Raw genomic sequence first — 17613 nt, 5'->3', positions numbered from 1 at the left:
ATTTGAAAGAGAGCAAGAGGTCATGGTTTTGTGGGACAGTTTGGAGGGAGAACAGGGAAGGGTGAATATGTTGTAATTATAATTTCAAAAAAATAAAGAAATACTGAAAAGAAACCCACAAGGCCAAATGACTGAAATTCATGTTACAAATGTTAAATTTTTGCAGAAAGAGCCAAATTATTTTGGGATATTTTTATTTCTTATAAAAGCTCTACATTGCCCACTGTCAAATATGACCTAATACCATTATGAGCATCCAAACCTTGAACAAGTATTCTTACAGAACCCTACCTTATTCTGATCCCCCCCTCCCCCCGCAAGCTAAGAATGTCTTCAAGAAGCACCTGATTGCACAGGGATTCTCATGCCCTGCTGCTGCTAGCCCGCAAGCGTATAAACCAATGTGTTTGGTAAATGCTTCAGTCTATGACTTTCCTCATTCTGTAACTCTCATGTAATCCACACCACAGGGGAACATGTCCATTGAAACAACCCAAATCCATGCCACTTGGGCCATGATCATTCGTATTTTGCTCAAGAATAAACGATCTTTTGTTCTCATGGAGAGCTATGCTTTTATGTAGAAAGGTCCCTGTTTCCTGATGTCAGCTGTTCTGACTAGGATAAGATGGAATCTCAAAGAGGTTTGAACTTATGTTTTTCTTAGGGTTAAAAACACTTTTTTTAAACACTACTGGCTATTTGTAATTCTTAATTGTGAGCCGTGTATTCTTTTTATTGACCTATTTATTGATCGGGTTGTTTGCTTCTTTTGAGAATAACATTTGAATTATTTATAGATTCTAGATACCAATACTTGGCCAGACGTACAGCAGCCAAGGTTTCTACCATTCCACAGACTTCTTTACTCAGTTTATCGTTTTCCTTGCTGCATAGAAGCTTCCTAATTTCATGTAATTCCATTTGTTTATTTGTAGAAGAATTTCCTGGGCTATTATAATCCCATTCAGCAATCCCTTCCCATTGCTGGTATCTTGAAATATTTTTGCCTATGCTTTCTTCTGGAAGTTTCAGTTTTAGGTCTTACATTAAAGTCTTGATTCATTTAAATGGAATCTTGTATAGGGTGAGGGATACGGATCTAGTTTATTCTGCATGTGGATTACCAGGTTTCCAGCACTATTTATTGAAGAGAATCGTTTTACAACGTATAGTTTTAGCACATCTTTAGTGTTTTAAATAAGTTCTCTATTCAATTCTGTTTTATCACAGAGATACCCACTTTTACTATGTCTTCTTAACTAAGTCAGATGCTCTTATCAGTTCCTTAGGACAGAAGAAAAAGAAAGTTTATAAGGAAAGACAAAGCTGCTCGAATCTACAGATTATAGCATCTTGTAGCAATTGATTTTCACCTTTAGTTTATGTGTTTAAGTGTTTTGTCTGCATGCATGTATGTATGCATATTGCATGTGTGCCTGGTGCCGAGATCAGACTTGTATTACATATACTGCATGAATGCCTAGCGCCTAAATCAGGTGTCTTTTATGTGTACTGCATGTATGCCTAGTGCCAAGATCAGGCGTGTAGTATGTGTATTGCATGCTTACTTGGTTCTGAAATCAGGTGTGTATTATGTGTGCTGCATGCATTCCTGGTACTGAGATCAGGAGGATCTCCTGGAACTGGAGCTACATGTGGTTGTGTTCCACCATGTGGTACTGGAAACTGAACCTGGGCCCTGTGCAACAGTAATAAGAGCTCTCAGTTTTACATGGGGTTGCTTTGTATCATAAAGCTAGCAGTTTTTTCCACTTTAATCTGTAAGTGTAATAACTTATGATTTCTGTTGGAGTTTTTGAAAAAATTGATAAACACACTAAAATATATACAAAATAATGGTACGTAAATATATAAGAAAGGAAAAGATGAAGAATTAGAGTAATCACTGTATCACTTATTAAAACATGTGACAAATGTATATTAATTTAGACACCATGACTTTCACACAAAAGCAAGACAAATGGATTACAAATCAGGAAAAGGCCAGGTAGATCCACACATATGTAAGATGTTACTGTTACACAACCCAAGGATTAAAAGGCTAATTGTTTAGTAGGACATAGTATTCAATATGACAGTCTTGTTGAAGAAAATGAGAATAGATCCTTACAAAGTAGCATGTTCAAAAATGAAATATAAAAAGTAGAAAGATATTAGGAGGAAATATTAGATAATACCATAGCAATAAAAATGTCAAAAGTAAAAAGCTTTAACAAGTGGGACCTTATATAAGATGAGAATTTCAGTTCCCCTTTGGACATCTTATGCAGAATTAAGGAGATGGCTGGACAAAGAACTACCTACAAAGTTAAATACAGAGCTACTTACCTCTACCAAAAACAGAACTTATAAACTGAACAATAAAGTAAGAAACACAAAATAGAAAGGCACCAGGCATATCATATTACATTTTAGGTCTCTTAGTTGTCGTCATCTTATTCCTCTCTTGTACTTGTAAGATTCCCATTTCTTCTTAATCTCATCTAATTGTACACGGCTACTGTTGCAGCATAAAAATGAATGTTAATATTTTCAACCCAGAAGAGTAACAGTAACAACAAAGCAAACTCCAAAGTCTGGCAATTATGTGATAAACACACAGGCTTTGATTTCAATGATGAAGTTCTCTGAAGAGACTTACTGGAACTCCGTTTGTCATTTCTAAGCAAAGGATAAATGCATTATGAAAAGCAAATTGGCATGGGAAATAATGCAGCATCAGGTTTCATCTATGTGCGGACCTCCACCATTTCCCCTCGAGGCTTAAACAAATATTACATGAGTGAGGGCTCTTGTAAAATGTTGTTTTGAAATAGATTTCATTAATGGCTTCTAGTGATAATTTATTTCTCTCTTTATGCACAAGTCTCTTCTCACAGTAATAATGGATAAGTTATTTGCATATAAATAGATTTCAGCTGAAGCAGAAACCAAATATGTTTCTCCCCACCCCCTGGACATCATTAAAAAAGAAAAAATAGAGAAGGGAAGGAGATTTTGTAATAATTAGCAGGCAGGATTTATAACATTTTTATCAAAACTTTTTTTTTTCAGGCAACCTTCTTAGGTTGTTTTTATTGGTACACTTCATTTCTGGACCTTTCTTAACTCATAAAGGAAAGAATCTGTCATTTACTCTCTGGTGCTTTTGTTCCACCTGTAATAGAACCTTCATAGAAAGATGTACTATGTTTTTATCTGCATTGTCTCATAGTTACATTTGTTTCTGACAGAAGAAGAATGTTCTGTTTTTGAGAGGTAGATGCCAATTCTATGTCTGTTTTCTTAATTAAATAAATAATTTATTTGAGAAGCGCAATGAAGCATATGTTTATGATGGAGAGGAACAGTTTGCCTTTCAGTTAACAGTGTATAAATGTGTGTCTTTTGGCTGTTGTATGGTTAATAATGTCAAAATATTGAAATCCTTTTATTATAGAATATATTTTTCCTAAGTAAATCCTATATATAGTAGGAACTTTTTTATGCTTTCATTTCAAGCAAAAATGTTCACTAGGTGAAAAAGAACAAGAAACCAGTATATTTAGATTTATTTCTTGATATATGATCTTGTCTTTATTATCTGAGGTATGATACACCCCTGTATCATTTTTATTGTAAGTGAATAACAGGTAACATGTATGATGCCGTATATATGAGTCATTTGTTGGCACAATTAAGATGCCAGCTGCTTTCTGATGGGTAAGATGTCTATTAATGTGTCTTTCTGGCCAGTAGAGGTCACTCAGTGTAAAGTGAATAATGACTTCTATTTTCAAAAGCGACAGCTAATGTGACCATTCCATTTGAGCAAGTCTATTACACTTGCTATCTGTTACTTATAGAAATGCTATTTTCATTTTTGCTTGTGCATACTTGCTTAGGTGAGAAAGGCTTGCTTCTTAAGGTTCAGACATTTTTAAACATGAAGTCAAAGATATGATTCTGGTCAAAATACTGTATTTAAATCTTTGTGCTTTTGAGCATTATACGGGTTGTTTTTGAAGTTAAAAAGGAGTGAGATATAACATTGTCCTTCAGATAACAGGACACAATTGGATTCTACCACAGAGAGGCAGTCTTTCCCATAAAATAGAGCAAGGACTTGGGTTCAGGGAGAAGAAACACTTAGTTTTCATGTTTTTTTTCTCATTGTCAATAGAATGGAATTAGAAAGAAGCTGTATGTGGCAGCCTTGGCATCCGGCATTGTGGCAGTTTGAAAGGTTTTAAAACTAGAACATTTTTGTTCTCTTTAAGTGTGTTTATGCTTTTAAAGTATTTGTGTAAAATGAAAAGTACACCCAGGGGCAAAAATCAATGAATTTACCAGCTTTATTTTAGCTAGTGATAATCATCCCCTAGACCCACCTGTGAGGCACATGCTTCGCTTGGGGGAGCGGGGTGCTTTCCATTTCTTCATTTGACATTCCTCCGGTGATTGCGGGAGATTCTAGCAGTTCTGAAGTCACTGTGAAGTAACAAGAAGAGGCAAGACACACGGTGGTCTTGGAATTTGGTTTCTGTAGACTCTAAATGATGTCCGCTTTTGTTTCCCTCAGGGATGCTCTAAGGACTGCATCAGTGTAGCCATGTGCTCACACCCATAGTATAGCATCCTGAAGGGTGCATGACTTCTCTGGGCCATTCTAACCTCTTTCACAGAGGAAGAAACCACAGCTTAGGAAGTTTAGAGGACTTAGCAAGGTCACACGGTGAGTATGGAGAAAGTTTGAACTTGAAGTCAGGTTTAAGATTTATTCTGGAGAATATAAAGGTAAAATAATGGATGGATGACTTCTTAAAAGGTTAAAACATGAATGACTAAAATAAATTTACAAGTTTTGTTCAAGGTGTTGCCGGTGACTTCATCAATACTGTTAAAAGCAAGGGCAGGTTACATTCCTGTTTCTAAAATACCAGTCTCTATCAGTGACTTCCTTCTTCGAGACCCCATTGTTCTTAAAGTGCTTGCAATATGAATATGATTATAGCATTTGAAATAGGAAAATGATTTCAAAGCTGTTTCTGTACCAGTCACTAAGAAAAAAGTAAAACACTTTAGAATGCTATGCATGGGTCAAAGGAACTTTCCCTTGCTGATCCTGGTTTGTCCTGAGGCTAGTGAGTCTCTGCCTTGGGTAGGTGCAGCTCAGCTATCTAAAAGCAATTAAATGCTCAGCTGGGTTTTCAGAGGCTACGTTCTTAAAATCACAATTTCTTTTTATATTTGAGGGGAAAAATTTTTGTTACTTAAATATATTTTGGACAGGAAAAATTCTAAATTGTTGTCTAAAATAAAGGGTTTAAGTGAAATTCTGTTTTTATGATCTGCCTTGCAGAGGATACAACTTATTTTAGTGGTGTGGATGGATCCACAAACCCTGCCTTTGGTCACAGCTTTGTGTTAGCTGACACCTTTGACCCCAGAATTCCAGGAGCTAAAGCATCAGCATCTCCAGGCTAAGACTAGACTGGGCTCAGAGTAAGACGTCTCAAAACACCCACAAAATAAAAACCACCAAGACGCAGTTGGGTGATTCTGATGCTTATGGTTTGCAAACTACATTTTGAGAAGGATTAGGCTAAAATGCAGAATGCTAGAGATGAATATCTTTGTTTTCAATGGCCAATATTTTAAGCTATGTGCCAGGTCTGTATGAAATGGTCTGTAACGAATAGGCCTGTAAATTATAGGTATGATGCATAAGAAAGCCCTTAACTGTTGGTGTACTAAAGAGTTCCACAATAGCCCACAATGGAGTATAATGAAGATTTATTTATCTGGGGATAAGTTCACAGGAAGAGTATCAGTCTGCAGTTCTTTACGTGTGCTGGGAACTGGAACCGAATCCAGCAGCCAAGAGGCCCGCATGTACATGTTTCGTCTGCATTTATAGTACATGAGACCCCAAAGTGGGCTGGTATCTTAAAGGCTATTGGTTGAAGGAGTTCCCACAGCACTTAACTATTTGAAAGATAATATAATATAAAAACTCCTGCTGCCATTGGTGTTGGTTGACTTGAACCTGTAGTACTTGAGAAGTCTTGGAAGAATACTAACAGAATTCTTATGGTAGTGCCACTTGTAGGACCACTAACTTAATAGGGAGGAGACAGGGCCGGTCCAACCTAGATGTAGGTTCCAGCCGTTACTGTAACAATGGACCGTAGCTCCTTATGCCAGTAGAGCATGCTCAGGAGATCATGGTATGCACAGGGCTCTGTTCCATGAAGGAAAGGTCTTATTCCTAATTAAATCTACATATACCACACATATATTTTGGCCAAAAAGAAGCATAAAGCTTTCTGAGATACTGGATATTTGCCAATTAACTGTTTACTTATTTATCTTTGAGATGAGACCTCTGTATACAGGCCAGACAAGCCTCAAACTCATGATTCTTTTGACTATAAGCATGAACACCTACATCTCAATTAATGAAAAAAAAATAGATGCAAAATACAAAGGCTATTCTGTCGTTTTAGTTATTGATGAAAGCAATTCATGAGTTGCATATTTGTAGACTGCCACATAGTTTTAAATGAAAAGTGGCTTCCCTACCACTAGGTCCCTATAATTCATATCGAAATACTGTGTTGTGATGCATACATCTTTAAAGTCTAGTGAAATTTATTTACTAAGTAACTGTATTTCCAGAGACTAAAAATACCATTGTTTTAGAAGCGGTTTAAAAATTCATTTGACAGGGCTGATAGATGCACATTTTGATAAATATATACTGTGAAGGCATACATATAAACACCCATTGCTTACTGATAGTCAAGATAAATCCATATGGTCATGTATTTATATGTTATAGCTGCAACAGCCCCTTTGCTTGATCAATATGAAGAACAAATGTTTAACAGGAACATGGTTTAGATAGACTAATCCTTTAATCTATTTGGTTTGGAGTGTACTATTATATTCCATTTCTTAAGGTCTCCTTTGCCAGATATTCCTTGATATTCTGTGGTAATACCCTAAAATATCAATTAGAGAATCATGATCCTTATGCTTTCTGCCTTTGAATATGTAACAGTGTTGTGCAGGAGACGTGACTCACCCATTCATCCATTGTAAAGCTAAGATCCCAAACCAACAGAACAAGTTTTCCATAGTATTTTGATTTTGGACAGTGAAGCTAATGAAATAGTAAACACAGCCATGAGAATTTTTCTTAACATTTAAATAGTTTTAGACTGCATGTTCCCTTATTATCTGCAAGCTGTTTCATAAGCTGAAACACTGTGGTCATTGTCTGAAGTGCCATTGGATCAAATTGAATCTTAGCTATAGTAGGAAACAATAAATCTCAACATGTCTCTAATATCATGGTGTGCTTTGAGGACTCATCTTTTCTTTGATACTCCATCATTTGTAAAGCCAAATAAAATCACAGTGAGAAATAAGTTGTATATAATATGAACCTTCTACTTGATATTTTAAAACCATGCTTCTAAAATGTGCTATTCCCTCACTTTTTAAAAATTCCTGAAACGGTGCCTACATATGGAATATTTACTTTTAAGTGAGTTTTTATCATGTTTAATGACATAGAGTTCATGATTTGTAAGAATAATTTCATGATTTATAAATACTGACTTAGCGTGAAGTCAGTCATTTTAAAATCAGAGGTTTCCAGATTTATTCATAGAAGTGGCTATTTTAGAGTCCACACTTATGTACAAAGTGGTCACACTGAAGGGCTGTAAGCACAGATTTTATTTTAGATTACTCAATGTTTCTGTTACCTCCTATTTTTGCCCTGTGGCATTGGGTGACATTTCATAGAGACTGAATTGGCAGAGGGTTAGAAAATATGTAATTATAAGAATCACCTGCTATGGAATTTCCTATTATATACTAGTCATGATTCAGGCAGACTTTTCATAGATGTTGGATGAGAAGTTTTCTTCTTTCAAAACTTGTGATTAAAACGTGACATTTTGTATATAAATAGGAGACGGATTCTGCACAGTCCAGCTGTGAATCAGACCTGGTATAGCGATGCAAGTCTTTGACCTGTATCATATAAATAGCAATATATATAATTGGAAATATATTTTAAGATTAGGTGTGATAAATCTTTTTAATATTCCAAGCTTGAAACAGACCAAGTGCTAAAATGCAGGAAGATGAGTGGTGAGGTGTTTTTCTTTACTTAATGCTCCTCAAAGGAATTCCAACAAACAAATAAATCTACTAAATTATACTTGAAAAATTTCTTCTTGTTCTCTCTTTATATATGACACATATATGATGTATATATGCAGAATATATAAAGAATCTGTTTAACAGCAAGTGAACACATTTATCAATTGCTGCAGTATAATTGTAAGTGCAGAGGATAGATTATGTTTCTTCATAATTGAAACTAAAACATAGCCATGCAATAGTGTTTGGATAATAGACTTACCTGCTACATTAACCTTTGTATATCTGCATCAGCTAAGTTTCAATTGTCAATTAACTAACTGGAATTATGCAGCCAGTTTCCAGTGACAGTTTTTTTTTCTGGTTATCACAGCAATACAAGCATTTTTTCCTATGCATAGCTTAGTTTGTATATGAAAGTCTGTCTCTTACAATATTTTGTTTAAATATTGTGTGTTATTCTGCTACAGTCTAAATGCATACAAATTATATCATTCTACTGTCATGTATGCTGTTATTTCACAGTGAGAAGATATATGAAAAGTTTACATGCCAAGGTGGTCACTACTTATTCGCTTCTTGCAATGATGCTTTAACTTTGGATAGCTGTCAAGTTGATATGGATTGTTTGAACTAGAGCCTGGAGGCCATCTTCTCCAAATTTTGAAATGCTCTCTACAATGAAGAAAGTGTTAAAATGATTCATATGAATGTATTAGTTCTAAAAACCCATTGGATTTAAATGCAGAAGGAATGCATGCTCATACGTGTATAGCTTTGCATGAGTGTTGGCTGGGGACCCAGAAGCATTAGATTTATACTCCATCACTATCTTTGTATTTACTCTGCTAGTTCACTGTTTACATTCATTGGTGATGTTCTATGCCCCAAATTATTTTTATATTTCTGGAGGGTCTCCTGAATTCTCCTGTTTCCATTTCAGTCATTACTACAGCTTTGAAATCTTCCACATATACATGAGTAGGAAATCTTCATAAAGTCAGTCTTTTTGAAGTGTTTAATTTCATAGAGCTCTTTCTTGGAACACAGGATCTGGCACCAGACAGACCTCGTGAGCACTGGTTTGACTAGGAGTGGAGCGAATTAACCTGTCTGTATTTACACTATCAAGTTGTGTAATCTAGACCCAGTCTGCTCATCTGTTCACTAGGTTCTCTTCCTCCTTTTCTGCACTCCCCTTTCGTCTACTGTTTTAACTTTTAGTCCCTTGTATTGCTTTCTCCTACCCTGGGAGCACTATCCCTGGGAGCAGCTTCCACCATTGCTTCTATGTGATTAACTGAATTCTTTGTCTCTATATCAACTTCCTATTGAGCTTTTGAAGTTATAGTTGTCTTTAGGATTTTTATTACTTGTACATTCTTTCAAATATTAGATAACTTATTCTTAGCAAACTCATGAGAGCTTTAGATACTTTAGAGCTGGAGGCAAGCCACCTTACCTGAATTCTGGAAACCCAACCTTCATCCTATATAAAATCTCCAAGTGCTGTAAACTATTAAGGCTTCTCCAGCCCAGCCACATAGAGCCACCTCTCCAGCCCAGTCACCTAGGGCCACCTCTCCAGCCCAGCCACCTAGGGACACCTCTCCAGCCCAGCCACCTAGGGACACCTCTCCAGCCCAGTCACCTGGGGCCATCTCTCCAGTCCAGCCACCTAGGGTCAAGTCTCTAGCCCAACCCACCTAGGGCCATTTCTTCCCCCAGTTGAATCACTTTAGATTTTTGTCTTTATCCAGTCACTCTCCATACTTAATATTCTTTGTATTTCTTAGAGAATACTGAGTTTCTCTTCTGTACCTTGCAAGTATTCGTGTCTTATTGGTGTTCCTGAAATGGACTGTCTTCAAGTTGTCTCTTCCTATAATGTACTGTCAGACTTTACTTCTTAAACTACAAATTTCTCATGCGTCTCCTTTATGGTAACATTTCTTAAATGAGTTTAGTTGTTTTAGAAAGTTACTGAGTGTGTGTGTGTGTGTTTATACTCATGTGTAGATCACTGGAGATCAGAGAACAACTTGTAGGAGTTGGTTCTCTCCTTGTACTATAATCGATGTTTCTCTTCCACCTGCCAGTTCCCGAATAAATAGTCAAAGGTTTAATATTACTTATTAATGTTTGGTCTTTATATTATTGTTATCAGGCTTATAATTAGTTAGCTCTTACATATAATTTTTTTTAATCTATGCTTTGCCATGTGGTTTGTGGCTTGTTACTACATTCTTTTACATGTCTTGCCTCCTCCCAGACCCTGCCCTTCTTCTCCTGTATCTCTGTTTGGATTTACCACCTGCTTTTATCCTTCCTTGTCATAGTCCAAAGTAGATTTATTTATCAACCAATGAGAGCAACACATATTCACAGTGTACAGAAAGATCATCCCACAGCATTCTACCACATGGGTTTCAAGGATCCAACGCAGGCTATCAAGGTTGTTGCCAAGTTCCTTTATCTACTGAGCCTTTTTGACTGATCTATGTAAAACTCTTCAGAGCTACTTACAATCTATGGAAGTAGGACTCCTTCCTTCCTTCTTTCCTCCCTCCCTCCCTCCTTCCCTCCCTCCCTCCCTCCCTCCCTCCCTCCCTCCCTCCCTCTCTCCCTCCCTTCCTCCTTCCTTCTTTCTTTCCTTCCTCCTGCCCTTCCTCCCCATTTCTTTCTTTCAATAAAAGGCAATGAGTAAAACTATCAGAGTCTAAACAAGTAAAGGATGGAGTCTTCCTCTGTTTAAGTGCAGTATTCAATTTCCTGTACTCAGCTTTATGTGCAAAATAGCTTCTGGTCAGTTTATTATAACTCAGGGGTGTTATAGCATGCAAGTTGGGATACATTAAGTTATGGACAATAATATCTGTTTAGTATCATGTGATTTCTACTCTATAATCTGTACTACATTGTTCCTTTAAAACTCTATCTTTGAGCTGTACTGTATTTATACACACACATACACACACATACGTATTTCCCAGAATGCTCTTACATCATGTGTCTTCTGTCTGCCTCTTCAAATCTTCATTCCTCTCAGTGCAGCTGCCACTACTCCCTTACTGAATGAATATTTGGGAAATAAATGAATTAAGTATATTTTATATGCTGTGTCTCTTCAGGAATTACAGTTTTGTCTTCTTTTTGGAAATTGTTTTCATACTACATTTAACAACTGAACAAATAGACATGATTATTTTATACTTATCATGGTTCAACGTCCTCAACTCTTTAGAGAACTTGCATAAGAATGGTTGCTTCTAATTTTGTAGTTTATGAATACAAACCTAGGAGTGAATTGACTAAAGTCAGTAAGTATAAGCCTACTTTAAATTTATGTTCTTTTCTCTTAGGACCTGCAACATACAGTCCTGTTTTAATGAAGTCTTCTGCCATAATCTCATTTTGCAAAGGACCAAAGCGTTTTGGACATTTTCCCCAAGAGTCTTTTCCTGGTCCAACGACATACGAGGTTTGTCAGCTCTTTCTCTTAGCTCTAGCATGAATAGAATGTTTATATGAATTACAGAACTTGTGCACAGTAAGTTCTTCCTATGTGTGTACCGAGAGCACTGACTAGTCAGATTTTTTTTTAATTGTATAAGATATTTTTGAAGTTGTATTTTGACAACTTAAGAAAAACCATTGCAGAATTATAACTTTAATATTGTATTAATTTTATATTTTTCCTCTATAGAATTGATGTATAAATATCCATGCTTTCCTGTAAATTTACAAACTTCTTAGATACTTTTCTATCTGCTTTAAGTTTATTTATATACTTAATTTATATATATATATATATATATATATATAATTTGGTTTCATAATGAATGAAGGTCTTCTAAGCTAAGACCTTTTGAATGTACGACTTAAATCTGCATAAACGTTTGTGGCAATTGTGCTTGTAGTAGAGCTTCATAATTCTTTTGAGTGTATTTTATGGGTTTCTTTTTCAAGACAGGGGTTCTCTGTGAAACAGTCCTGTAGACCAGGCCGGCCTCAAACTCACAGAGATCCTCCTTCCTATGCCTCCTGAGTGCTGGGATTAAAGGCATGTGCCACCACCATCTGCCAATTTTATGGGATTTTTGGATGAGCACTTATAAGCACCAGGGCTTACTTACCAATCTAAGTTTACCTGGTATGACCGAGAAGTGAATCTTAGCCAGGCCATAACAGAGGGGTCTCAGCAAGACTGAGACTGAGACAAGTTTATTGTAAGCACTGAGACTTTTTACACCCCTATCAGACACAAAATACAATGGTGATTATCAGAATCAATACAATCTTAGTTGCCAGGATTCAATGATATTTACAAGTTATACAAGGGCACACAAAGTTAATGTCTAAGAGCAATGGGTCCTGTCAAACTTCACTGGCTTCTAAGGAACACAGAGGATCACAGGGTGACCAGAATGATTCACTGCTAAAGGGAATGATTTCTCAGGAACTGAAAGGCACTTAGTGCCCTAGAAACTATGGACTTTAACATAAAAACCTTTAGACATGCCTCTCAAGACAGCTAGACCAGGCCCACTCCATGACTACCCATAAGCATTGGTATTAGTTATTTGTGCTTTTGCTATAGAGTCTTCTTGTGCTGTACTGACAGTGTACTTTCCGTGGAATAAATGCCCTGGCTCCTGTAGTCGACTTTGCCTTCCCACTTCATGGCACGTGTCAAATGTGCTCCTTCGGGTGTCCTAAGGAAAGTGGTGTTCTTGTAGGTAGCATATCATTTCGGCTTGTATCTATGTTCAGTCACATAAATCTTTAAATGAAAGCATTTAAGGTTATTATTGGACAGGTAAGTTCTTTTTCTTGTAATTTTAAAGCCTTTTTCTAGATGTCTTTTGCTTTTTTCTTCCTCTGCTATTTTTCATTTGTGGCTAAGTGTTGAAATAGGAGCGGCGGGGCTGCGTCCCTGGCACCCGGCCGCCCACATGGCTAGCTTAGCTTATGCCCCGAAATAATTACACGGAAACTGTATTCTTTTAAACACCGCTTGGCCCATTATATCTAGCCTTTTCTTGGCTAACTCTCGCACCTGGACTAGCCCATTTCTAATAATCTATGTAGCCCAAGAGCTGGCTTACCAGGAATGATAACCTGTGTCTGCCTGGAGTGGGAGAATCATGGCAACTCCCTGACTCAGCTTCTTTCTCCCAGCCTTCTGTTCTGTTTACTCCACCCACCTATGTTTTAACCTATGAGGGCCAAGCAGTTTCTTTATTGCTTAACCAATGAAATCAACAGATTGATATATGACACTCCCACATCAGCTAAGTATTGTACACTGGAAGTTCTGGTTCCATTCTTCTTTTAATCCCCATGGTAACGGTGACTTTTGTGCTTTCTATTTTTTAATGATGTTAATTATTTTCCCCTTTCTTGCCAATTTAGGGTTCCTTTGAGTTGCAGTCTGTGTGTGTGTGTGTGTGTGTGTGTGTGTGTGTGTGTAAGACTCCTGTTGTAGTGGTTTGGTTCTTCTGGTCTTGATTTATTTCTCTATTTCTGAATGATAAGTTCACTATTTCATTTCCTTCATTCCTAGAGTATATCATACTCTTTCCTCGTCTGGTGTAATTGCTTAGTTTCTATTTATTTATTTATTTTTTATTGAAAAAAAGGGAAAAAAAAGTTTCTGCCTCCTCCCAGCCTCCCATTTCCCTCCCCCTCCTCCCACCCTTCCCCCCCTCCCGCCACTCCTCTCCCCTCCCTCTCCAGTCCAAAGAGCAGTCAGGGTTCCCTGCCCTGTGGAAAGTTCAAGGTCCTCCCCCCTCCGTCCATATCTAGGAAGGTGAACATCCAAACTGGCTAGGCTCCCACAAAGCCAGAACATGAAGTAGGATCAAAACCCCGTGCCATCATCCTTGGCTTCTCATCAGCCCTCATTGTTCGCCATGTTCAGAGAGTCCAGTTTTATCCCATGCTTTTTCAGTCACAGTCCAGCTGGCCTTGGTGAGCTCCCAATAGATCAGCCCCACTCTCTCAGTGGGTGGGTGCACCCCTTGTGGTCCTGACTTCCTTGCTCGTGTTCTCCTTCCTTCTGCTCCTCATTGGGACCTTGGGAGCTCAGTCCAGTGCTCCAGTGTGGTCTCTGTCTCTATCTCCATCCATCACCAGATGAAGGTTCTATGGTGATATGCAAGATATTCGTCAGTATTGCTATAGGATAGGGTCATTTCAGGTTCCCTATCCTCGGCTGTCCAAGGAACTAACTGGGGACATTGCCTTGGGCTCCTGGGAGCCACTCTAGGTTCAAGTCTCTTGCCAACTTTAAGGTGGCTCCCTTAACTAAAAATTGTGCTTCCGTGCTCCCTTATCCAACCTTCCTTTATCCCAATTCCTTCATTCCTAGAGTATATCATTCTCTTTCCTCGTCTGGTGTAGTTGCTTAGTTTTTTTTTTAAGATTTCTTTAAGTATGACTTGATGCTTTTCTCTTTGCCTTGGATTTTAAGATTCTGGGTATAAAATACCTCCAGGATGACCTTTTGTCTGAATGTAACTAAGACCTTTTGTACTTTTGTACTTTTTGTAACTGGAACTATATGTCTGTATTTTTCTATGGTTTGAGTAATTTCTGCTATTATTTAATTATATAGGTTTCCAAAGCCCATTGCTACCCTCTCTTTTTGGAACATTAGTAATGATAATATTTATTCAGTGGTATCTCATAAGAATGTCTTAATTATTTTCTTATTTATTTATGTATTTATTTATTTTCTAATTTATTTTTTACTAGGGGTTATGTCTCAGGACAGAATCAGCTACCAAATATTTCACTTCATAATTTTCTACCTGGGGATGTTCAGATTTCAAAATATGATATGACAGTGGGAAAAGATTTTTTATGATTACAGGTGTGGAAATTAATTTTTTTTAGAGAACTTGAGAGCCTGCATTTGTTCCAAAGACTTACTTTCAAGAAGTAAGGAGACATTCAATACACAATCTAGACATCTACTTTAAGGAAACTGGTTTCATTTTCTTTGTTTAACATATGTATGTTAGTATACATTACATTATAAAAATAAGTTTCATTGCTTAAAGAGGAAATATTTAAAGCTACATGTATGGAATGGACAGTCTTATTAAACTAAGAAAACTGATAATAAATCATAATAAACTTAATTATCTGCAACAAGGATAAAGACTATCACAAATATGCATGATATTTATGATATTATCCATAAAGGTATTTAGTGTAAGAGTAGACTATCGGCAGCCCCAGGAGTTGCCATTATTACTATTACTTTTGGCTCATAGCTATGTCAGTTCTTTTTCTACCTTATGAGTAGTGACTCAGTTTGATCTAAGTGCTGAATATCTGAAACAAAAATATGTTCTTTAAAGTCTATAGCAATTTGGTAAGGAGAACAAATAAATATTTTAATTATAATAAGATATTTATGGTATTGGGAATAGATTAAGAGTTCAGAGGTATATGGAGTAAGGATGTTGGTCAAAAGGAATCAATAACTATTGACAGTATTTACTATAAAATATGAAAATGTTACAAAACTTTTCTTTTTAGAGAAGTCAAAAAGCATGATATAGAAAAATGAAATGACTGGAGTTGTTGAGCTCCTTTTAGCCCAGGCAAACTGTCTCAGTGGGTGTCCCCATCATGGTCTGGACCTCTTTGCTCATATTCTCACTCCTCAGCTGGACTTTGGGAGCTCAGACCAGTGCTCTGATGTGGGTCTCTGTTTTTATCAGTAGCTGGATGAAGGTTCTATGGTGACATTTAAGATAGTCAACAGTCTGACTACAGGGCAAGGTTAGTTTATGTACCCTCTCCACTATTGCTTCGGGTCTTGGCTGAGGTCATTCTTGTGGATTTTTGGGAATTTCTCTAGTGCCAGGTTTCTTGCAAGCCCCATAAAGGCTCACTCAATCAAAATATCTCTTTCCTTGCTCCCCATCTCCTTTCTTCCCCCATCTTGACTATTTCTTTCCTTCAAGTTTTCCTCCCCCTCCCCTTCTCTCCTTCTCTTCCCCTTTCATCATCCCTTCTCCTATCACCCCCAAACTCCAATTTTGTCAGATCTTGTTTATTTCTCCTTTGCAGGGGGATCTATATATGCTTGTCTTAGGATTCACCTTGTTACTTAGCTTCTCTAGGGTCATGGACTATAGACTCTTTATCCTTTGCTTCACAGCTAGTATCCATTTATGGGTGAGTACAAACCATGTTCATCTTTCTGGGTCTGGGTTACCTCACTCAGGATGTTTTTTTCTAGTTCCATCCATTTGCATGCAAATTTCAAGATGTCATTTTTTTTCCCCCATGAGTAGTACTCCGTTGTGTAAACGTACCACATTTTTTTTATCCATTCTTCAGTTGAAGGGCATCTAGGTTATTTCCAGGTTCCAGCATATACAAATAATGCTGGTATGAACATAGTTGAACTCCAGCCAGACAGTGAAGGAACCAGCATAAGGCTAAACTAGACCCTCTGAAAGTGGGTGACAATTGTACAGCTGGGGCAGACTGTGGGGCTATTGGCATTGACACCAGGATTTATCCCTAGTGCTTGTTCTGACTTTTTGAAACCCATTCTCTTTAGATGGATACCTTGCTCAGCCTAGATATGGGGGAGGGCCTTGGTCTTGCCTCAAAGTGATGTGCCAGACTTTGTTGACTCCCCAGTGGGAAGCCCTACCTTCTCTAAGGAGTGGTTTGGGGGGTAGAGTGGATAGAAGGTGAGGGGAAGAGTGGGAGGAGAGGAGGAAGAGGGAACTGAGATTGTTATGTAAAGTGAGAAAAGATTGTTTTAAAAAATAAATTAAAAAATTTAAAAAATGAAACGATGTATACAAACTCATAGAGACACCAAAATATATAAAATTCTTGGCAAACTGCTACTTTCCTCTGTCCTTAAAATAAAATGAATGGGTGAGTACCAGACCTGTAGGTGTATAAAAGTGCAGAGGGTTAAAATACTGGTTTTCTCTTCTCTGAACTATAGATATTAAAGATTTCTTTTGTTACTAGATATGAGATTGTTATGAGGTATTAGAAAATACTGAAAATTATAATAACATGAATCAAACTAAATCAAATTTAATTTTTAAGTATTTAAAATATGACTATAATTTTCTGCTAAATTGCAAATAAAGAATAATGAAACACACACACCTGTATACATATAATTTTAATATTGGATAAAGGATAGTTCTAAGAAATTTTCCCCGAATATATATATTAATCTGCACAGAAATGGTTTATTAACATATTTATTTTAAAATCTGACAAACTTGTTATTAAATGTGAAATCTTCTTTAAGGTTTGTAGGTGAGTATTCCACAGCCCTTGGAAATGTGTCTTGTAGTTTTGCTTTTAGTGTAATGATAAAAGTAAACTGCTGCGGGTCCCCGAGTGACAGCAGTGGGCAGAGGGCCATGAGAC

At 37.0% G+C, this 17613-nt stretch overlaps 1 protein-coding gene across 1 annotated transcript in view; it reads left to right on the top strand.

Moving 5' to 3' along the window:
- Nucleotides 1–17613, top strand: part of Stpg2 (sperm tail PG-rich repeat containing 2) — a 355873-nt gene that overhangs the window by 197164 nt on the left and 141096 nt on the right. Inside the window, exon 12 of the mRNA XM_041659514.1 lies at nucleotides 11547–11665. Within this exon, the coding sequence (XP_041515448.1) occupies nucleotides 11547–11665 (119 nt within the window). The remainder of the gene's footprint in view (nucleotides 1–11546; nucleotides 11666–17613) is intronic.

The sequence above is a fragment of the Microtus oregoni genome, unplaced genomic scaffold, assembly GCF_018167655.1.
Source record: "Microtus oregoni isolate MIOR12 unplaced genomic scaffold, Mior012 000000F_ref0000247, whole genome shotgun sequence".
Lineage (NCBI taxonomy): Eukaryota > Metazoa > Chordata > Mammalia > Rodentia > Cricetidae > Microtus > Microtus oregoni.
Note: the sequence above shows the minus strand (reverse complement) of the source record. Positions and strands in the feature narration are given on the sequence as shown.